A 22,836-nucleotide genomic window follows, 5' to 3' on the forward strand; every position below is an offset into this window, starting at 1 on the left:
AAATTTTATATGAAGTTAATTTTTTGTTATCTTAAATACAACACTATTATTTTTTTATTTTAAAAATATAGATTTATAAATAAATTTCTTTAAATATAATTTAAATTATTTATTTTGATCTAAAATATTAACAATATCATAAATTGTATAAAAATTTATTTACTTGACATGTTAATTTTAAGTTTTCAAACTATTTTTTTAGTTTATTAGCGAGTTTTATACAATTTTTTTTCTGTAAGTTGAAATTTTATTTTCCTTCAATTTTGTTGGAATTTTTTTAAAATAAATAAAATTTAAATTTTTATTAACTTTACTCCTTTTAAAATTAATAACTTAAAATTTATTTAAATAATTTTATATTAAATTTAAAATTCTTAAAAATAATTTATTATTATTTAAAATATAAATATAAATTAAATTTTTTAAAAGATAAATTTTTATTAATAATATAATTTTTTTTAAAATAAATATATTTTAAATTTAATTAAAAATAAATTTTATTTAAATTCAAACTAATAGATAAAATAAATTTATCTTCACCAAATTTAAACAAAATTGTGATAGTAATTTATTATTATTAAATTTATTTAATATTTGAAATAAATTTTTGATAAATAATTTATTATTAATACTTTAATATTTAGTGGATGTTATAAATATTTTAAAAAATAGAATACTTACAAAAATAAAATATAATTAAAAGCATAAATATAATTTATTTATTTTTAAATATAAGGACAGAAATATTTGAGTACGAGGGCGTACACTCAAGAGATCCCCAGCAACTCGCATGGCTCTCGTCTGTCGACTCTAATCCTATGTCATGATCTAACGGTGAAAATCGACCATTTAATTCTGTAAACCCCTTCGAAACCTTTTTGTCCTTGCATGAGCAACCAGGGATCGCTTCTAGATTTTGAATTCATCACAGATTCTCTGGATTCTCAGTAAGTCCTTTTTTCTCTTCTACTTTTCCACACACAGCAACAGGAAAAAAAAGGAAATGTTAATAATGGTTAGATCGACTTTTGGAATTTTTTCCTTTGAATTTTTGTTTATATCAGTGTTCTTGTTCACTCCAAAATTTTCTTAAAACAATTTACTTCAGAAAGCTCCTTGTGCCTTTCAAAGCCCTTGTTAGAGGGTTTTTTTTATGCCTTCAAAGTTTTTCCCCTCTTTATTCGTGGGGAAAGTATCCGGGGAAAGTGTGTTCTTTTCTACTTTCTCCTTTTTTAGGTTGCTTAGAAAAAGAAAAAAAGAAGAAGGCAGTAGGTGGAAATATATGTTACTTAATCTGTTGTTGACTATTCCTGCGGATGAGAGAAGAAAGTTCTGTATTTTAGTTCAAAAATGAAGTATGCTTCTGGGTTTAGTTTCTGCAAATATGACATAATGTACTTATATACATATATTATTTATATGGATGAAAGCAGTATTTTTGGTTTCTTCATGGCTGGTTAATCTCGAAGCCCTTCTACAAGTATATGATTGACAGAACTCGAGTCAGCAGTTAACTTGTATGTTTTGCTTCATTGGATGATGTTACTGTAGAATTGTGTTTTCTGTTCTTTACCTGACATTCATCTGTATTTGGAATCTATATATGTCATGGTTCTAAGATTGAATCTCAATTCAGAATTTACGAAATTTCTTCTTTTGTGAATTGTGGTTCCTTTAGTTGCTGAACTTCCAGTTGAGGGAAATTTGGTAAAGAATAGGTCTATTGGTTGTTGCAAAATTCAGGTTATGTGCATTTAGCTGCCGGGTAAGGATAGTTAGAATGTTCGGCAAGTTGATCTTGAGATCTTATGAATCGTATTTCTGAAGCTTTGTCACTATAATGGACGAATACTCAGTCTTAGCCTACTTGTGAGATATAAATACATTAGTCTGCCTGTAGGCTTTTCCAAATTTTGTTTTATTGCTCGATTTCTCCTTGATAACCCTTTTGTGAAAACGGGCATGATTATTTCCTTTTCATGATTGTTTCCAATGTTTATATAATCGTTCTTAATTTTGCACTTTATAGTTTTTCTTCATGATATCTGGGCAAGTTTGTTAACTCTCCTATTATATGTTTTCCCCTTTGTTTGGAGCCCTCTTTCTCCTAATAACATACATTTCCATAAATTTCTCTGGATTAGGATATTTAAGGCAGTGAAGAGACTTCTTTCTTTTTCCATTCCATGAGTGCCATCTGTCAAATTTGATCAGACTGTAACGTCCATTTCTGCCTAATAACATACATTTCCATAAAGTTCTCTGGATTAGGATATTTTAATTTTAATGCAATCAAGAGACTTCTTTCTTTTTCCATTCCATGAGTGCCATCTGTCAAATTTGATCAGACTGTAATGTCCATTTCTGCCTAATCCTTATCTCTTTCTTTCTAGTAGCATTAATTAAACTAGGTCTTCGGCAGGAGTTTCCCTTTAGCGATACCATTTCGATCTTCATCTGAAACCTTGAACTTTTTGCTCTTCTGTCTCCACTTGAACCCAGAATGGAATCCAGTGTATACAACAGCAGAAGGTCTTGCCAAATAGTGCCATTTGGCCAATTTTATACTATGTCTAACTTGGTTCTGATGCTCTTTTTTTTTTAATTTTTTATTTCTCTCTTGGCGGAAGGAAACAACTTGATGTAAATGCTATGGCACAAATGATAATGGAAATCCTGTGTATACAACAGTGGAAAATCTTGCCAAATAGTGCCATTTGGCCAATTTTATACTGTCTAACTTGATTCTGATGCTCTTTTTTTTTTTATTTTTAATTTCTCCCTTGGTGGAAGGAAACAGCTTGATATAAATGCTATGGCACATTAATGATAATGGATTTGCTTAACCAAACTGATAAATTATGCAAGGTTGTTTATAGTACCTGAACAACACAAACCAAAACGTTATGAATTACAAAAGGTTATATCTACTGACTTTTTGTGACAGTGGATTTGGACAAGGAGGAAGTTGCAGCTGATAGCTCTATTGAGGAAAAAGCTTATGAGTTAGAAAGTGGTGAAGGAGATACTGAAAGAGGTGAAATTGGGAAGTCAGAAGGAGGTGAGGTTGGTGAGTTGGAAAGAGATGAAGTTTTAGAACCATATGTGGGCATGGAATTTGAATCTGAAGATGATGCTAGGAAATTTTATGTAGAGTATGCAAGACGTGTAGGATTTGTTGTACGTGTTATGCAACGTCGTCGTTCGGGGATTGATGGCAGAACTCTTGCTCGTCGACTTGGATGTAACAAACAGGGTTTTTCTCCTAACCAAAAGGGTGCACTTGGACCTGATAAGAAGCCACGCCCTAGTGCACGAGAAGGTTGCAAGGCAACTATCTTGGTGAAGATGGAAAAATCTGGAAAATGGGTCGTCACTAGATTTGTGAAGGATCACAACCACCCCCTGGTTGTTACTGCAAATGGATTCAGTACATCGGTGAGTTTCTCCCATGTTTGTTTGGGTTTGGATTTATTGTTCTCATATTCACTACTCAATCCAGTTATGAGATTTTTTTTTCTGGGGGTTCCAGGCGGATAGTGGGGGGTCAACTTATAAGATTGTTGAGTTTCTCTGTCATTTCTCTATTTTCTGGTTGTTAAGGAGAAATGCATTTCTCTTTCTGGGTTGAAAATCACTTGATGCACGTTTCAGTTATTTAAAAATTCAGTTTATCTTCTTTCTCATTTGTGTGAAGTTCATATTATCTATGGGGTTTTCACTTTTCACCTTGGTCATTCTTTTCAATCATACAATTCCTAAGGTGCTTGAACCTGACCCTAAACCTTTTTTCCTCTATGATATCCTTCTCAAAGATTGGGTCATGATTCTAAATCTAATTGTATGGTCTGCCTTTTTGTTTGAGTTAATTGCATTAACTGGGATCTGTGAATTATTTTCTAGATTTAGAAAGCATGTAAATAATATGGAAAATTATGTTTTCCTGCATATGGGGCAGAGCTGGACTCAGTTGTGTTAATTTGAGGAACTACTATGTGTTTGAATCTGTCGCACAGATGGATAAGATTATTCAATAAGATCATTATACTTGTATCCATGTACAAATACTAGAGGATGTGCTGTACCCACAGAAATTTTTCTTTGTGGCTCAGCTAATGTTACTTAAGTTTTGTCACAAAACTAAGAAAAGGTTTTTAAGTTTCCTGAACCATGGGGTACCGGGTACGAAAGTCTGCTCTAGATCTATATTACGCCTGGCATTAGGTGGTAGTGCCGCATACTCATGGTACACATGCTTATGTTATGGCATTCCTCTTGGGTTCTGTCCTCTCTTATATTGATTGTCCATGTAGTTACTTTACCGATTAGACTGATATTCTTCTTGGACTTTTTCCTGATGGTCAATGCTATTGACATTTGGACATGAATCCAGTGAAACATTTCCTTTATACCCTTCTGTATATTGTGACCAATGACAAACAATTCTTATATTGTGTTAAATAAAGAGTAGTTGTCTGAGAAAACTGTGGTTATTAATTTATAGGGAGATAAGGATAAGAAAATCAAAGAACTTAGCATGGAATTGGCACATCAAGAACAACTATGTGCAGCATATCGAGAGAAGTTGCTGTCTTTTATGAATAATGTTGAGGAGCAGACAGAAGAGTTGTCGTCGAAAATTCAAGTTATTGTTGACAATGTTAGGAAGCTTGAATCCGAAATGTTAAGACATTCTCAGAGTAGAAGATAGTCTTGGAATTTTTATGTAATAGCTTATTTATCAGTGCATTTTGTTCATAATTCTTATTTGTTTCTCAAATGGCTTTGGCTATGTACAGGGATTAGAATGAATTTCTTTTGTCAGGGTATTGAATATTGAACAGTTAACGTTGTGTAACCAATTCATAATGTTCTAATTGGGAAATGGAACTAGCTCTCTCTTCACCCTTTCAATATATCCTTGGATTGAAGGCCAGATTTTCTCAGAGAGGAAGATTAATTAATGCTTGTTTTATTTTTGGTCAAGTTTGATTTCATCTTGTCATTATAAATCAAACTTGAAAATTATGATTGAAGTTTACACTAAAAAATATTTTGATTCTTAGACTATGTTTGGAATAAGTAAAAGTTTATTTTGTGAAATTTACTTTGAAATTCACACATAATTTAATAATTAAAAAGACAAATTCTTTAGAAAATAAAACTACAAAATGCAATCTAAATCCAGCATCAGAAAAATTAAAGAATACATGCATCTTTCAGTGAGATCCTATTAATTGCATCAAATAGAAAGATCTGCAAATTTCTTGTCCAATAGAGAGAGAATTTCCTTATGACTACAAAATAAAAAATGAATTGGCTCGCTGGACATTGATACAGTTAATCAAAGGCATGTTTGAGATTTACCAGGAGTACCAAGCTCAATTTTTCTTCAGCAACATTAGTTAGAAAGCTTATACACATATGCAATTTCTAATTAGGCAATCTCTGGACACGATAAGTTCTTTAATTTCTTCAATCGAAACATTACCTGCTCATTCATGGATCATAACATCGTATATTTCACACTCAAATATCAGTCACAAGATATGTCATAGATCAAGTCACCTGTGTAAAGAAATTTGTTTATATATACCACATTCCTTTAAGTACAGATGGGGCTCCATAACACTGCTTTAAGCATGTAGCAGATAGACTTTTGAATCATATTTTAAAATAAGAACTAAAGAGAAAATTAAAAAAGAAAGTCACCGTATGAATACCTGAAAAGCCTTCAAAAATCAAATTTTCTGTTTCCCTTCACATCTGGAACGAGTCTTTTAGACCAAAAAAAACATTACAGGGTCTTAAACAAAGTGATAGATCTTCCCTCTATCACCAGGAGCAGCAATTGTCTGATGCATGTAATGAATAACTCAGTAAACTTTCTTGTATGAATAACATTGAAATTGAAGAGTAATTAATATATTCGGAGTCAATTGTCCGTCTCCATGATTTTAAAACAAAATCTAGTGCAGACATTCTGAACATTTTGGAAGATGAAGAGTCATGCTGTATGATTGAACTTTGATAAATAGCAAAAAATATTTGAATCAGCCATGAACATATTAAACTTTCATATTCATTACATAAATTTAGAAGACAAAAGTTACCAGATAATATATAAACATTATAAGAAGCATAGATTTTAAGAACACTTATTATTAACTGTTTAAAGTTGCAGTTTAGTTTTTCCCCTTTCTTTCTCACTTTTTCAAATGATGGTTTTAAATTGTAATCTGTTACATGTATGCACATAGATATATAAGTTTTCTTACTTTTTCTTAATAACGACTGATAGCAGTCATATATATCATGTTTTCCATACAAGATCAACCATGTCGTTATTGTACCAGTACAAATGTCAAAATCACCTTTAAGGAAAAAAAAAAAAAAAAAACCCCACTAATAGCCTAAACAACGAAAAAGAAAAAAAGAAGTCTTATCTCCTCTTTTTCCTTAAAAGTGAAGCAGCACGCAAGAACATCCTATCAACCTCATCAAAGTTTGGAGAGGAATCCATATCCTCCCCTGATAATTTGGTTCTTCTCGAGTTGGCAGATATTTGACGCAGGTGATCATCAAAATCTTCTGTCTTTTTATCATTTTCAACTGGAAATTTTTCAAACTGCTCAATATAAAGAGGCCGTTCCACCTTCTCTTCAATCTCTGTTCCAGAATCTGTCTCAAAAATATCCGATAAATTTTCTGAATCTGTTTCCATATCCAAATCTGTTAAAGAATCACCATCAGAATATTCTTTGTTTTCATTTATAATCTCTTTCAGCCTATCTGAACACCCCGCTTGAATGCTTGAAATGTCCCCGGAGTCCATATTGTCAATTTGAGAGTTTTGGACATCTTCTATGCCATTACTCCTGGTCTCAGCTTTGCTTTCAGCCTGTGCCCGAAGCAACTCAAGTTCTTGTTCAAGGCTTGGAATATATTTCTTGACAGCTCGGAGAGCATCCCTGTATTTGGATTTATCCAGAGCCTGTGCAGGTGAAATGAGAAGGAAATTAGAATATATATTTAGGAATTTTACACGAATAGCACAAAATAGAATGGCTTTAAACCAACAATCAAGAGTAAACAAAACCTTTCACTTTAGAGGAGAAAAGCAAGAGGGAGGAGAAAAAATCACCTTCTTTCTTGAGAGGGTAACTCTAGGTGACATTATCTCTGTTGGCGGTTGTGAATAATTTTTCCCTCTGTACATAATTATTGTGTTCTCCTCATGAATGTCAAGGACAATCCCACCGCTCAGTCTTGCCAGCTCTGCAGCAATCTCTTTCACCTCATCCGGTGAGAATGTTTTAACCACAACCTTCAGAGTCTGATGTTTCTTCCAGTGCAGGTGCATGTTCAGAATTACACCCTGGTATATTCCACGTCGGCCAACTGGTACGTAGTTCTTGCACTTGAGGCCCATCTTCAAAAAGAAGAAGTGCTCTTCCGGGGTCAATATCTCTGGATCATGGGTTGTTTCGGATGATTCTGCAGGTTCAAGCTTCTTCAAAGATTCAACAAGTCTTTCCTCTTTCTTCCTAGCCTGGGAAAAAGGATGAGCAGCACATATGTGAAGATAGTAGTTAGAGAAAGAAAATACAATAATCATTTTAAAAATAATTAGCAACAGTGTTAAATTCCAAATAACAAAGAGAAACAAATAAGAGTTAACAGAATCATGGAAAAAACAAAGCATCAATGCATCATTATGTTATACTGCAGGAGAATTTTAAAAACAGTCTGTCATGTTTAAGAGTTCCATAGCTTTTTCTTCTAAGGGACATAGGGTAAACTCTAATGGATTAAAGCACAGTATAAATCAAATGCTTTATAACAGCCTAACCTTTCTCAACTTAAACAGAATTGTTTCTTCTACAGTCATTCTCTCATACTCTTTCCTCTTCTTCCACCTGAAGAACTTAAGCCACCTCACAACTGCTCGTTTTCCCTTCAACTTTTTCCTCTTCACTTTAGTAGCACCATCACTATCCAGTGTTGCACTCTTCCCAGAATAAGTTACAGGCTCCACAACTTTCTCAGCAGTATCCACAAATGAAGCTGAATGAATATAAAGGTGCCCCAACAATGGAAACCTTGCTATGTTATAAACTCGTCGAAGAGCAGGCTCTTGATACAAAACCTTGCACATAAAATCACCAAAGCTACTGCAGTGTGAGTTAATCTCCATTCACTATTCTCTTACAGTAAATATTGATTAAGGATGCATTTCTAAACTCTAGATAAAAAATTATCACATGAACATCTGCGACATAGGCCCATGGATGTACAGGTGCCAAAGAACTATTCGACTCAAGCAGAAACAACAAAAGGATACAATACTAAACAAAAAACATAATGATCACAGGATAAAAAGAATATCTTTCAAGACTTCAAATAATAAAATCCAACTAAACTCAATAAATTTGAGCCTCATCTAACTGGAGTAGAATTAGTAAAATTAAGCTTCAAATACAATTAACAGCTTCTTGGTTGACATCATGCTATTTCCATTCTATTGATAATTCTCAGTTGATATATAAATGCAATCCTAATTTTCATACTTGATTTACAATTGAAAAAACTCAACTCTTGTGTTGAATTTTAGAAAAAAGTCTATTTCTACTTGCTTTTGTAGGTATTGTAAAAACTCTAGCTTGAATTGAGAATGGAATTGAACTTAAATTAAAAATTAGCTTGAACTAAAAGTGATTCATCCTAACTTGACAACTAAACATGCCCACATTAGACAGTCATATAGTCTTCGAAAATTATATCATGCACAAAAGACCTCATTAAATACTTCCCAAAACCAGATAATATAAGGATGAAAAGAAAGCCACAGAACAATGTCTCGCCATCTACCAACACAAACTTAAGTTAAAACTAAGAATTTTTAACAGCTGTTATATGCATTCCTCATATTCAATAACAACTGTTCATATTTTATTTTCATTCTTCAACAACCACAAGAGACACAAGATACAGCGCCAAAAACAAAAATTTAGAGATACCAGTTTCTATAATCATGTATGTGTGTGTGTGTGTGTGCGTGTGTATAATATCAAACTGAGAAGGAATATTACCTGCGCGTGTGAAGAAGGTTTCTGTAATAAGAGAAGGGAGTTGAATTAGAGAGACATTTGAGCTGATGAGACTTATAAAGGGCCACTGAAGCTCTACGCCAAACCCTCCCTGCCATCATTTGCTTCATCTCTCTCTCTCTCTCTCTCTCTCTCTCTCTGTCTCTCTGTGTGTGTGTTCTGTTGCCTGTTCGTGCACTGGGATTTAATAACATATCCCATTAGATCCAGTTTTTCTGAACCAATAATCTAACAAATAAAAGTTTTTCACCCCTCCTAAATATATAGAGAAAAATTATACTTTTTTTTCAATCAAGATCTAAGAAGTAAGGAAAACCTATTATATTTCTATCCGCTGTATTTAAAATTTTGTTTTCAGAATATTATTTACAAAAATTAAATGCCTATTGAAAATAAAGAACATATTTTTTTATCATTGTACTAACACTAACTGTTAAAAGGAAATGTCACAACAGGTGACATTGAGGTATTGCAACATTATTCAGAAAGAGAAGTCATGATTGATACTTTATAGTGTGGAATCAGCCACCCAATGCTGGCAGTGATCTTCATGAAAAATCAGGTTCAGAAAATGACACCAAATCAAAGAGGGTTAGGCACCCAGGATAAAAGCTTTCAGATAATGGCTAAATTTTTTTTTAATGTACTAAGTACTGAATTAGGAGAAAACCAAAAACTGATAAATGGAAACGACCAAAATATATGGAACTTATTAACATGCTAAGGAAATAAAGCAATTTGCCACTGCTTATGTAACTTATTAAGGAAACTAAGTCTAACAAACCAAAAGAAAATTGAGGGAACCATAGCACGTAAATAAGATCATCCAAGGGTCTCAAGAGCAAAAAAGAACCAGTACCTAAACAGAGGGCGTGAAGAGGAAATAACAAAAATGATAAACCAGATTTTCTGCTATAAATCTACCAAAAGCAAACTCAGAGCAAGCACCGAAAGATGGAGATTAAACAGTCCTTGTCAAATGTACAATGTCTTGCCTTTAATTTGGTCACTGCAAAGTCCAAATTGAAAGAGCAATCCCATGGCCTCATTAATGCTCAATATTCCATTTTAGAAATTCTTTCATCAGCTTCTCAACCAATCTAATTCTCAATATTGAATATATGGAATTAAAAAACTATAATCCATACACAACCAAGGAATCTGCTTAGGCTAACTCATATCAAAACACGATCCTTTTTACTACTAGCATGTCATGATTCAGATTAATTGGCGAAAGAGTAGGAGATGCAGGACATGAATAATTTCACCCACTAAAAAAAATAGTCATTAGTTTCTCGTGTGTGTGTGTGTGTGTGTCTCAAGTCACTAAAAATTGTCAAGAGTGACTTTGTCATAAGCGGAGCCGTATCAATTTCACCAACTGTACTGGGAGTTGAGAAACTATACAGATAGGCTTCCATCAATAGTTACTTTAAGCCTTCCATTAACAACATAACGAAGAGCTCCTTACACAAGAAGAAGAAGCTTCTGCAAGAATCTTACCAAAGTATCTAGCTTTACCTTACATTAAAAAGTAGCAGGTACACTGGAAGCCCTTTTCTGCTTCTACGTTTCCGGCTCTCTACCATTCATCTGTGTCTTCAAAATCAGAGAAGAAAAATACCCCTTTCGACTCCATTTGTGCTTCTCCCTCTGCTCTTGGTTCCTCTCCTTTTCCTCTCTCTCTCTCTCTCTCTTTCTCTCCAGACCGCTCCCTTTCTGCCCCAATTTCCAATCTCCTGCTTTCCAGAAAATCAATTCGAAAAGAATGGCCGCAAACAGTACACTCTATCTTATAACCCAAAATCCTCTAGAATCGCAGCCATTACCAAATACCAAACCCACAAACAACCGCGAACAAATTCTCCTCCCCTGAAAAAACACTTGAGCATTCCATCTTATGCACCAATTCTCTGCTTCGCTTCATCTCACAGTTCAGTTAGCCGTGCCCTAATCTTGACCATCAGCACCTCGACGCATTCACACAGCCAGTAAAGCTTAGAAATTCCCAAACGTCATGGTGCTCGGTTCCCTTCACCGGCTAAAGTGAATTAGGCTGGAGCAAAACCGTTTGGGACGGTCTTTAGAACCTGGACTCGTAATTTGGGGCCCAATTCCGCTGCTCAGAGTGGATGAGCGTCAATTTGAGCTGATTTTATAAATATTTTTTAGTAAAAATTTATATAATTTAATAATTAAACGGTAATTATATATTAATAATAATATAATTAAAATTTTAATATAGAAAATAATACTATCAACCTCGTAAAATTATATGATCAAATTGAGAACATAACGTAAAAAGAATACCTTTTATATGTGGACCAGTAGAATGATACAACACCATAAATTTCTTCTATCTTTTTTCGACAATTAATAATTAATTATGCTAATTTTGATTACAAGAAATCAAGTAAACAAACCTCCATCTCTCTCTCTCTCTCTCTCTCTCTCTCTATATATATATATATATATGTATGTATGTATGTGTGTACATATATATATGTATGTATATTAACTGGAACCTAAAGCAGCAAACCCGCCACCTTTCATCATCTGCTTAAACTCCTTGAAGTTAACCATGCCATCTCCGTCAACATCCACCTTGGTAATCATCATCTTGCAATCTTCTATCGTTCTTCCCTGTTTCAGACCCAACGATGCCAACACTGATCTAAGCTCCTCCACCGTTATGAATCCGTCGCCGTTTTGGTCGAACACGTTAAACGCCTCCTTCATGTCTTCTTCCTCGTCTCTCTCGTCCATTATCGTCTGGTATAGAGCTCCGAACTCTTCAATGTCTACGTAACCGTCTCCGTTCACGTCGATTTTCTCGATCATCTGAATCAAATCTTTGTCGGGTATGTATATACCCAGATTCTCTAGCGAGTCGTTTAGCTCCTTTTTCGTAATCTTCCCGTCTCCGTTCCTGTCGAACATCTGGAAAACCCGACGGAGCTCCCCTGGATCCATGTTTTCTTTTCCCTATAAAGAAAAAAGTTGACGAATATATATATATATATATACCTGTAAAGAAAAAGTGTCCGTAAATATATACTGTATGCCTATGTATATATATATATATATATATATATGTATACGAGCTTTTTTATGAAGGCATGTATGCAATACCTGTACGTAACTGAAAAATCAGAGCAGAAAAGCTCTTCCTTTGAGAGGTTAAGGAGGGACAGAATTAAGAGAAAGGAGAGGGAAATTACCGGGGGGAAAAAGTAATTAAGTTATAATTAATTAGCCTTAATGAATACCAAATCTGCGGTTGTAAAGCTAGCTAACAAGAGTTGTTTAACTAATTATTAAATTAAGCAGATAATAAATAATGAAAATGTGTATTTAATTTTTTAAGAAGAAGAAGAAGAAGAAAAAAAAAAAAGAATTTTCAAACAGATAATCGATTATTTTCCCTTCGTTTTTTCAGGTGTACAAAATCCATAATTGTAGTTTTTTTCAAGAGGTCTAGAAATAGCTGTCAGCTTTGCCGTTGAGCAATATTATATATGATTTGTTGTTATTTTGGGTGTGTTGATAAAATTAAAGCTGTTAATTTTGATTTGAAGGGTTGGTTTGTTAGGTTATTGTTAATTGAAGTACGGTAATGGGTAATTTTAGGAGTGATCAAGACTAAATTTAGGAGGTTAATTTTGGTTAGTCTGGCAAATTAGAGGGTTAATCTTTAATTGGGTTGGTTCCTTTTTTTTTTGTTTTTAGAAGTTGATTTAATTGTATATTTGTAGTTTATTTACCGCTCCAAAAAATATAATTTGATAGTAATTATACAAGTGTGTGAAATAAATTTTTGATTTTAACATATTTATTTGTTCCAAACATAAATAAAAAAAAAAAAAAAATGACTTCAACGGTTCCCAACTTAGCTTCGTAAACCCATTCGTTTAGCTCCCTTCTAAAAAGTACGCACAAAACTATATTTGAATGCATACGGTGGTGTTTCCGTTGCTAGTTTACTTGCGATTTTTTCATTTTATATATTAAAAAAACATATATATATATATATATTAATGGCTTTAAAAAAATATATATATATATATTTTCTAACAATTATGGTGAAATTTGATTGGCATTAGGAAATGAAGTTGAAAATCAGCAAGTACATATAAGACTCTGTTAATTAAACAACATATAAATAATAACATATCTTTTAACAAGTACATATAAGACACATAATGCGTGATTAAAAGCAACACACTAGTAAAAATGGTTGGAGATACCCACTGCCCCATCCCAGCCCACAGATGGTTAAACTTGATGTCCTCTCTGAATATCAAACTAAATATAAATTTTTGAATAAATTCTAAAACATATACATCCTTATATAACAATTAAGTAACCAATAGCATGTACATGAATGAAAAATCTTATGGGTCAAGGAAATAGTAGCAGACTAGACTATTTTTGGAACATCGTACCTCATCCGTCGTGTCATTCAAAAACTTTTCATCTGAAAAGAACATGAAAACCCATTCAAACTTTTCTTCAAGAAAGAAAAGGAAAAATGAAAATGCCATTCTATCAATTCAAAGGTTGTGTTGCCTAGTGCGACAATCCCAGTTTCTGAAGTACATCCAAAATCTTGGTTGGCAAACTTGGTTTTCACACAACAGACACTGAAGATTATTCTTTACAAACCTGTAATCATTAACCATTCAACTTCCTTACAAGTGGATTTGAAAGAATGTCAGAGTTTACTACGCTGCAGAGCTACGGATAATGCAGCTCAAAAAACCAACATGACTGACTTGATATGGACCTAAAACCGTTTTAGAGACTGGTGAAGGAAGAGATGTTCCAAGAGATAAAAAGAAAAAAAAGGAAGGGTGCAGAGAAATCTAAAGAGACAAGGAGGCAAACATAGCATAAGTAGAGGTCAGTATGCGTTGGTCACTTACGAGATTACACAAAGAACTTTTTTAGATCATATAAAGAACGTAGAATCTTTTCTGACAAAAGAAAAATTAATTAACAAGGCGCCATTCATCAAAAGGGAGTGCCAACCATATACAACAGAGTCAATACTTATGAGGTCTCCCAAATCCCCTCCAGCCAAATAAAAGAGAATGTCCCTAGAACAGAAAACACAGGTTAAAACCATGAATTCCCAACTCCATCAAAAGATAAAACAACTTCCATAAAAGCATTTCTATTTCTAGTTTCCAAATAATCCACATACTGAGGGTGATAAGAGATTGAAATTTTTATAAGAGATTGAAATTTTTTCTTATCCAGCAATGCCCAAATCTATATCTTTAAAAGGCTCAACAATCACCGAACTCAAGCTTGGTTTTTGTAATTGGTTTGCACTGCCTTTCGCGATGTAAATATATTGCTTCATTTTCTTCTAAAGAATTCACTCAACTCAAGGTGGAATGAAAATGTAGCTTTTGACCAAGCCAGTAGCATGGAATTATCAAAATCTAAGTCACTGACATATGCATGATACAGAAAAAGGTCCATAATATACAGCTATTATGTCAATGCAATAAAACATACAACCCCAGTCAAACATTATACAGAGATCTCCATCATTCTCAACTCTTTCTTTTCAAACTTGAAATGACATCAGACACAATGCAGATTGCATATTAACCTACCTGCTCCCACAGCAATGAGACTCAAACTATGAAGCCATGCTGTCTGAGACTCAGGTGGACATTTCTGGAGATGACTATCCCATATGGTCTAATTTAAAAACTGGCAAGTTCTCAAAATCTTTTCACATCAACCAGCTCTCCCAAAAATGTAAACAGCTTTTAGATTCCAATGAAAGCAGATAAGGAAGGGCAAAGCCCCTCCCTTAAATACAGGAAGCTGCCTGGTTCAAAATTCTCACTATGGACAGCCTACGGAGAAGGGGAAAGATATCATCAAGGGCTGCCACTGTTTCCTTAAAGAGTGAGAATCCCCCAAGCATCTTCTTTGTTGCTCAGGAGCTTGAAGGTCGTGGAATTCTTGTCATGGATTGTTTCTGTTTCAATTGTGAATTAGATTTGAAGGGGGTTTCAAAGTTTCTAAATATAGGAGGATGTTTTGTACTCTTATTCCCATTTCTACTTTTTCGGGTCATGTGGGCAGACTCTTTCAATTGAATTAATGATAAATGTCTGATTCCCTAAGCATTCTGTTAATAAGGAATTTCATAATTCGTGATAACAATCTAGGAACCTGACTGGTATTCCGACTTCTCATTTCTATAAGTTCCTAGGCAGCACCCCTTGGTGCCTGTTTACAAAAGTTTGTTCTCCCAAAAAAGAAAACTTGTATGTTTGACTTCAGCAAGTTTTTCGCCAAGAATGAATTGTAGAAATGCAAATTCTATACTTCTGTATAACTACTTATTTCATATTTCTACTAAACAACTGAACCATAGACAAATGAGCATCTAACAAGCAATTTATAAACATGCGCTTAAGTCGCAGATAAGCCAAATATCGGATACATAAAGCCAAGACCTGCACTACCAAGACATGACACTGGATCAACAGCATTCCACCCCTGAACAATTCCAAAAACTGGAAAGTTTCACTCTTTAACACATTTTTAATTGAACCCTTACTAGAAATTGACAACTTTGTATTAGACCGCGCCCGCAAATCAGCCTCATGAAAATTGGAGTCTACAGCTTAACTACCAAACTTAACACCGTTCCCTCAAATTAAACTCCAGGAAAGAACACCTTCCAAACAGTGTTTCAGTAACTGGCACACGTATCTAAAGACTAAAAATATAAATAAACGGAATCTGTTTTAAGGGATAAGAATTGGAGCCAATCACAAATGAATATAAGCATAAAAAAAATCCAGACAATAGCACTGAAATGAAACACAACACAAATCCCATGGGCAGCATTAACCAACAAGTAGTTAACCCACAATTCGGGGAGAAAAAACTATAAGAAAACCTTGAATTCTTTTACATCGAATACCATAATTTTCAGCCCATTATTATCATAGCAACACAGAATACAAAAGGAAACCCCAATTTCACCCTTGTTTTATGGAATATCCCAAGGTTTAGGTTCCGGAACCGCGACAACCATACCTTGGAGGTCAGGAGTAAGTACGACCTGACAGCCCAACCTAGAGTGCTTGTTCAAGACCCGAGCCCGAGAGTTACGTTTCAAGACATACTCTTCGTCGTAGGAGCGGGGTGGGAGCTTTTCGAGCCACTCCTGAGCGATATTGACCTCGCATTCGGCAGAGCAGGCATCGATCTCCTCGAGCCGGTGGGATGCAGGGTCGATCAAGCCGTTGTTAGCGAGAGCCTTCAGCAGAGTCTGCCCCGAGAGTCCGACTACTTGGCGCTTCCTTCCTTCCTGGTCGATCGCGAACATCTTGACGATCCGATCAGCGACTTTCTTGGAGGAAGATGTCGGCGATGCTGAAGTGGCGGAGGAGCGGAAGATTGTGGACTTGTTTATGGAGGGAGAGAGGGAATGGAGCCGCTGGATTTGAGAGGGAAGCTTTCGGAGAGCGGCGGCCATCGCCATTTCGGAGGGAGGTTTGTTGGAGAGGACGATGAGAATGTTTATTTTGGGCTGCGAGGTTGGAGACGAATTTCTCTACACTGAATAAGTGAAGTTACGTACATGTTGTCAATGTTATTTGCCTAATTTTTATTATTTTAATTTCAAGCATTTAAAGGCCACAAAAATAGAACTGAATTTCCATATATAATTTATTATATTAATTTTCAATTTTATATAAAATATTAATCATTATTGTTTAAAAAAAAAAAAAAGAAAATCAATTTCCCGTTCTTCAACGAAGCATAAAGTCTAAACCAAGTTTCAACTCGTTATTGCCTTTGGGCATATGACTGGCTAAATTCTTATATATTACAAATAGAGTAGATAAAAATCTATATAATTAATAGTGTATGCGAGAGATACAGAAAAGAGATTATAAATTTAAATAGTGTACGTAGTAATATAAAAATTTAATAATAAATTATATATTTATAATGCTATTAATACTTTTTTAAGTTTTTTAAAAAGAAATTTAAAAAGGGGATAAAAGTTTATTTACCCATTTTGAGTTACTGAAAGAATATAAATATATTGACGACAAACACTTCCATGGACAGCCGTACGATACTTACTGTCCCAACCAAGTCCGAATTTTCCACTTGCAGTCATTCATTTTATACCTTACAACAGATACAGGCACCGCAGAAGACCAGAATGAATAATTTGAGTCCATTGAAGAACGATTCCGATTCTGCGGATACCAGTTCCTATTTTTTCAAGTGTTGCAAAATAAGCAAAAAAACAGATAGATGATCTGAAACTGCCTTGGAGAAATATTATTAAAACTATCATCGGACAAAAAGAAAATGCAAAAGGATAACTCTTATTAGTTAACTGCTGTTGAAAACAGATCTGCACTTATTTAACTGCTCACCAACGGACTGGTTTCTTTTGGATAAAACTATCCCAACCTCTCCCCAGGAGCGCAAAACAACAATGACGCCAAACAGTACAGAACTCACAGTTATGTTGAAGATTGCAAAATTATACCACTAAGCTCTCTGCTCCACATACGAACCAGAAAGTCCAGATGTTCCAAGAACAGAAACCTGGAATAAAAGAGTAAAAAATATGTTAGAAGACAAGAATTTGCATCTGTTTTCAGAACATCAATAAGTATTAAAGTTTTCCCGACATTCTCGCATTAACTCCTGAAGATTCATGCCCATTCTGTGTCATCTGAATAAAGAATATGCTAAACCAGCTCAGGTATCTTCTTAATGGTAATCTGTCTTTCTAACTTCCAGAAGAGAAGAAAGAAGCCAGAGGAAGTAGTAAACTGCATGACTCAAGATGGGTAAATCATTTTTTTTTTCTTTTCAAGAATTTGTTTTTTGAGAGAAGAAGGATGGGTGAATCTTCCCCTAGGATCTCTAACATGATCACATGGTCTAGAAATAGACTACACAGCACACATAATGCAAGAAGAACTACTACAAAATAAATGTACATGGACATGCGTGCCTATATATAATTCAAAGTGAGAGAACAATTGTTTAAAACGTTCAGCTAGTTATGACACATCAAATCACAAAATGAGTTCTATAGACTTGCAACAAATAACCATCATCATGAAAACTATTGACTAGGTAATATAGAGCTAGGAAACATGCAATATATCCAGGTAGACTGTGAAAGCTTTCAATACCTTGCCCCACTCAGAACCAAGACCGCTGCACCTCATCTTTAAATGAATCATCTTTGTCCCCAATTCCATCTCAACTTTCTTCCGTAAATAAGTTTCATCAGGTCCAAATGCATCTAGATAAGTGGTGTATCGCTGATAAACAATACGCAGTGCACTGTTAATCTCATCTGGTAAGGGCTTTACATTCTGCAGGAAAAAAAAAATCAAATGTCAAATGGTCGAACGAAAAGTGAAATAGAAAATAGAATATAAGACTTCCAAACAAATGAACTACGAATTGATTCCTTAAACTCATTCACAAAAGAACTTTCATGTCTAAAATAAATCAGGAAATTCAAAAGGCTTTTTCCCTATCCAAACTCTCAATGAAAATAAATTTGTTTCTTTTTTAGTTTAACCCCTTTATTCCTTTGAAATAATAGTTTAACCCTTTTATAAATTACAATACCTCGCCGCTCAATCCAATGCTATCATCAATTTCCATTTTCAGGGATGTGAGAATCCCACTGAACTCCTCAACAGCTTCAGCTGCACGGAAGACATTTGCTAGAGCCTCCTGGCCAGCCTTGTCATCAGTATTCTTCGACAATATCTTCTTTGCATCTTGGACCACGGTATGAGGGATCTCATCCCAACTTGTTGCCATCAAGTCCTTGAAAACATTCAGAGCTTCAGGGTCTTTTATGACAGGCATATGAGTTACATCTTCACTAAAATGACGGATGCTTCCTACACCCACTGCCAGAGAGTACCTGCAATCTGTGAATTATACCAACATTCTCAACACTGTTCATGGACAACAGAAGAAACATTCATAAAGCTACTGAACTAAAAGGTCAACCACAACCATAAGGCACCAAAAAGAAGCGTCGCTCATTAACTCAGAAAGATAGTTCCAGATTGATAAAGATGAGTTTGTAAATTGTCTCTCAAACAGTGAAAATTTAGTCACCAGCTATCAGGTCTCAGCCAAGTCCAAAATATCCCAACGGCATATGAGGCAAGAATATTTAAACAGTAAGTATGGACATAAATATAGAGAATGAATCACCTTTTCCTGGTAATATCTACTGAGACAAGCAGTACTATCAAGTTTCAGCCAAGTCACAAATATCACAAAAGCATATCTAGCAAGAAAATTAAAACGTGAGTATGGACATTAAGATTTAATGAAATGTATCTTTTCCAGCTAAGAACCGACTGAGAGCAGCAGTATTAGAAAATCATCACAGAAGTGGAACCACTCAGGGCCTAATTCAATCGCAGAACAAAGCCAATATTCTGTTCCAGAGGAAAAAAGAACCAGCAAGAACTAGTGCAATTATATCTTTTTTTTTTTCCTTTTCTTTTGGGAATATGTATTTTCCAAACTAACAAAAAAGGTTATAAGACATTAAAGAAAATGTGAAAGTAGAATCAAAACAATCCTCCAAAATGAATCAATCAGGTACAAGATCAAACACATAAACTATCAGAAAAATCATTCAACAAGTTACACCCCCCAAAATGTTCCAATTTGTTCAATCGAACATCTTTTCTTGAGAAGTAGGAATCCACTATTGCTACCAAATCCAACGTGAAGTGGCACAAGAAAATCAAAAAAGGAGATTAGCATGTTAATCAACGCTGACAGTTTCATGAAAAAACACTGAAAGCAGCGAATATGGATTCCTAAAACATGAAAAGATATAAAATAAGGGGGGAAGTACCAGAAGGAAGGCTTTTTGGAGGAGCAGCAGAAGAAGGTTGAGAGAGGCTGAAGAAGTTCCAAGAAGCCACCATGTAGTGGCGATAGAGCTGCTGATTTTGGGTGGTGAAACATGAGGATCTGATAGAAGCTGCTTTCGCTGCTGCTCTGCATATGGATCTCAATACCACCATCTTCTCCGTTTCTTCTCCTACTATTTTTCTCTGTATCAAGCTGAAACCTACAAACAGGTTTTTGTTCAGAAAGCTAGTAACCAACTTGAAATCACTAAGCATCCAAATGGCTAGATGATTGCACACAGGAAACATCGCATCATGATAAAAGTTGAGCATAATACAGCTCCAAGACAATATGATAGACTTGATATTCTGAAGCCCTTTTACAGGCTGGAAAGGAAGTAGGCGATGTTTGAAAAAAAAAAAGCAGACCAACTCAAAGCAATACAAGAGCCAATAAGACAAGCATAGAGAAGTGCTACTACTTAACTCAGATGTCTCATATGCACCTCACCTCCATGTTTAGCTTTTAACGTTTATAGTAATTTAATAACATTATGTAATAAGAAGATAATAGTCTAACATAAATTACGTCAAGATGAAAATTAATATTTACAGCAAGAAAAAAAAAAATCATTACTTATAGATGGGTGCAAGCATATCTAAATTATACGCTTAAACATACTTGAAATATATGAAACTAATATCAACTCAAGGTCTCTGATTTCAAGGGTTAATAATTGCTGAAGTGAAATCCAAGAAATAGAAATGTTTTATTTGATGAAACACCATTTCAAGTTTCAATGGATAATGTGCTGGTTCATGGAACCATAGGTTCTGGGTTAGATCCCCAGTGGTGTCAACTGAAGTAGGAAGAAGGAAATCCCAGTCGAGCATCCAATTTAAGAGTTTTTTATCTGGAAGAAAAAAGAAACACCATTTCAAGTTCACTTGGGCTTGCACATGGGAAACGCTGCTTCCAACTGAGTATTCTGTGTCATTTAAGTCAAGGACCCATCAAGCTACTTAAAAGTATATTATTCCCATTCACTCAAAAAGAGCACATGGCACCTGCTTGCACCTATTCAAGACAACTTATTTGCATCGTCAAAAGAAAGAAATCAACACAATAAGAGAATGACATGCAGCTTCAGAAAAATGGAGGAAGATTGGAATAGAACAATTAGATTTCAGATCCTAACCAAAATTGACATTTCAATCACAACCAAACGCTTAGAGTTATCAAGTGGTATCAGCTGTGGCCTGTAAGATCTGTTAGTCACTTCAAGCTAGCAAAATCAGAATAAGAATGTAGTTTTTGACCATGTTTCAAAAGATCATACAGTCCCAATCAAACATTATAAGGATCCCCGTAATTCCTAGCTCTTTCTTCACGAACTTGGAATAATGTCAAACACCCCACAGATTGCAAGTCAGTCTAGGTGATTTCACAGTGACAATAAACTGTGAATATGAAAGCCAATAACGAATCAGGAAAAGAAAAGCTCTCTGTTGGATTTGAAAGCAAGTTTTTCAACAATGGTGATATCAAGAATTCAAAACCTCTATTTATAAATATTTATTTCTATTTCCTTCCAACAACTGAGCCATAGAAAAAAAAAGCTGTTTTATAGAGATTTCATAAGAGTAGGAAACAAGCCATATCTCAAAAATATAGAGCCAATAATTGCTCTACCAAGTTCTCTTAAAAAGGAATTGATCTACTAAGAGACAATATTGATCTAACTGTATTCTTCCCCTGACTAATTTAAAAAACCTGGAATTTCACTCTAATAATCTGCAAAGAGATCAGCAACTGACAATTTTCTACTGCACTGTGCCCACAAAATCAGCCTTAACAGTTCACTTACTAATATTAATAGCATTCCTCAAAGAGGAAGAACTTTTCAAAGCATTGTTTTACCATGTATCTTATTCTTCAACATAAGCACAAAAACTATGTCCTGACTTGCGAGGGAAAAGAATGTGAGCGAACCCATACAAGCATCAAAAACCAGACAATAGCATTGAGACGAAATACTAACCAATCCCAACAGCAGTAACAAAACAAGGAATTATCCACAGTTGGAAAACAAACTATTAAAAAAAGCCATAAATCGGTTTCCATCCAGCTCCACATTTTCAGATCATTAGACTCGGGAACCACGACGACCACACCTTGGAGGTCAGGGTGGTATGCACAGATCGTGAAAATCTTCACGATTTGATAGCCGATTTCTTGAAGGACGAAGATAGGACGCTGACATGGCGGAGGAGTATTATTTCAAAAAAAAAAAAAAAGAAAAACGACATGGCGGAGGAGTAGAAGATTAGGGATTTGGTTGCGGAGGAAGAGAAGGAAAAGATTTGGTGTATCTGGAGGGAAGCTTTTAGAGAGTGGTAGCTATCTCTATGTTGGAGGATGCTTTGTTTCGAGAGGAGGGTGAATGATTTCAGTGGTTGGACATGGAATACTCTGCAGTGAGGATATTCTAGCTAGAAAACCCATAAAATCAAAATAATCTTTCATATATTCAGAGAAAAAGATAACACTCAATCCAAAATGAAAGAGTAACGGATGCTGCGAGATCAATTAACCAAAAAGCATCCAACCCAAAAGCAAAAACCATCCAATAATAAACTGTAGAAATGAGTTAAGCACCATAGTTCCAAAGACAATAGTCTTTTCTTCAGAAGATTTCATTCTTCATTGGACAACAAACTCAATCAGCAGTAAAGTTAAATCGTACCTGTGCAAGAAGATAGACAATTTGAGCGAGGATGAACAGAGAAGAGTTGTGTGAAATCGGGTC

At 34.7% G+C, this 22,836-nt stretch overlaps 5 protein-coding genes across 8 annotated transcripts; 1 reads left to right on the forward strand and 4 right to left on the reverse strand.

Annotated features, from left to right (window-relative positions):
* Window positions 1–751: 751 nt before the first annotated feature.
* LOC110821816 (uncharacterized) lies at window positions 752–4,936 on the forward strand. Of its 2 annotated transcripts, none has more exons than XM_022051765.2 (3): window positions 752–947; window positions 2,948–3,438; window positions 4,505–4,936. In XM_022051765.2, coding segments are annotated over exons 1-3 (699 nt in total). In that variant the 5' UTR covers window positions 752–946; the 3' UTR covers window positions 4,712–4,936. The 2 variants fall into 2 exon arrangements, with proteins under 2 accessions (XP_021907457.1, XP_088071943.1); XM_088215817.1 differs by lacking the exon at window positions 752–947 and adding an exon at window positions 962–1,329.
* Window positions 4,937–6,261: 1,325 nt separating this feature from the next.
* Window positions 6,262–11,214, reverse strand: LOH1 (RNA-binding CRS1 / YhbY (CRM) domain protein). The gene is made up of 5 exons (XM_022051746.2): window positions 10,632–11,214; window positions 9,093–9,287; window positions 7,853–8,174; window positions 7,145–7,552; window positions 6,262–6,994 (listed from the first exon to the last, which is right to left on the reverse strand). Exons 1-5 carry the CDS (start codon window positions 10,697–10,699, stop codon window positions 6,443–6,445), a joined length of 1,545 nt encoding a protein of 514 aa, XP_021907438.1. The 5' UTR covers window positions 10,700–11,214; the 3' UTR covers window positions 6,262–6,442.
* Window positions 10,783–12,587, reverse strand: AGD11 (ARF-GAP domain 11). 2 transcript variants are annotated; one of them, XM_088215819.1, is made up of 2 exons: window positions 12,243–12,587; window positions 10,783–12,095 (listed from the first exon to the last, which is right to left on the reverse strand). In XM_088215819.1, the coding sequence occupies exon 2, from the start codon at window positions 12,081–12,083 to the stop codon at window positions 11,625–11,627; it is 459 nt and encodes a 152-aa protein (XP_088071945.1). In that variant the 5' UTR covers window positions 12,084–12,095; window positions 12,243–12,587; the 3' UTR covers window positions 10,783–11,624. The 2 variants fall into 2 exon arrangements, with proteins under 2 accessions (XP_088071945.1, XP_088071944.1); XM_088215818.1 differs by having other exon boundaries at window positions 10,783–12,137.
* A 3,316-nt stretch (window positions 12,588–15,903) lies between these two features.
* On the reverse strand, window positions 15,904–16,737 carry LOC110821800 (2Fe-2S ferredoxin-like superfamily protein). Its single transcript, XM_022051749.2, has one exon. It carries the CDS (start codon window positions 16,630–16,632, stop codon window positions 16,138–16,140), a length of 495 nt encoding a protein of 164 aa, XP_021907441.1. The 5' UTR covers window positions 16,633–16,737; the 3' UTR covers window positions 15,904–16,137.
* Window positions 16,738–17,262: 525 nt separating this feature from the next.
* On the reverse strand, window positions 17,263–22,820 carry SDH5 (succinate dehydrogenase 5). Of its 2 annotated transcripts, none has more exons than XM_022051748.2 (5): window positions 22,774–22,820; window positions 20,029–20,247; window positions 18,768–19,078; window positions 18,320–18,505; window positions 17,263–17,720 (listed from the first exon to the last, which is right to left on the reverse strand). In XM_022051748.2, exons 2-5 carry the CDS (start codon window positions 20,198–20,200, stop codon window positions 17,664–17,666), a joined length of 726 nt encoding a protein of 241 aa, XP_021907440.1. In that variant the 5' UTR covers window positions 20,201–20,247; window positions 22,774–22,820; the 3' UTR covers window positions 17,263–17,663. The 2 variants fall into 2 exon arrangements, with proteins under 2 accessions (XP_021907440.1, XP_088071953.1); XM_088215827.1 differs by lacking the exon at window positions 22,774–22,820 and adding an exon at window positions 22,686–22,708.
* Between the last annotated feature and the right edge of the window lie 16 nt (window positions 22,821–22,836).

The sequence above is a fragment of the Carica papaya genome, chromosome 3, assembly GCF_054855325.1.
Source record: "Carica papaya isolate Zhongbai chromosome 3, ASM5485532v1, whole genome shotgun sequence".
NCBI classification, from domain to species: domain Eukaryota; kingdom Viridiplantae; phylum Streptophyta; class Magnoliopsida; order Brassicales; family Caricaceae; genus Carica; species Carica papaya.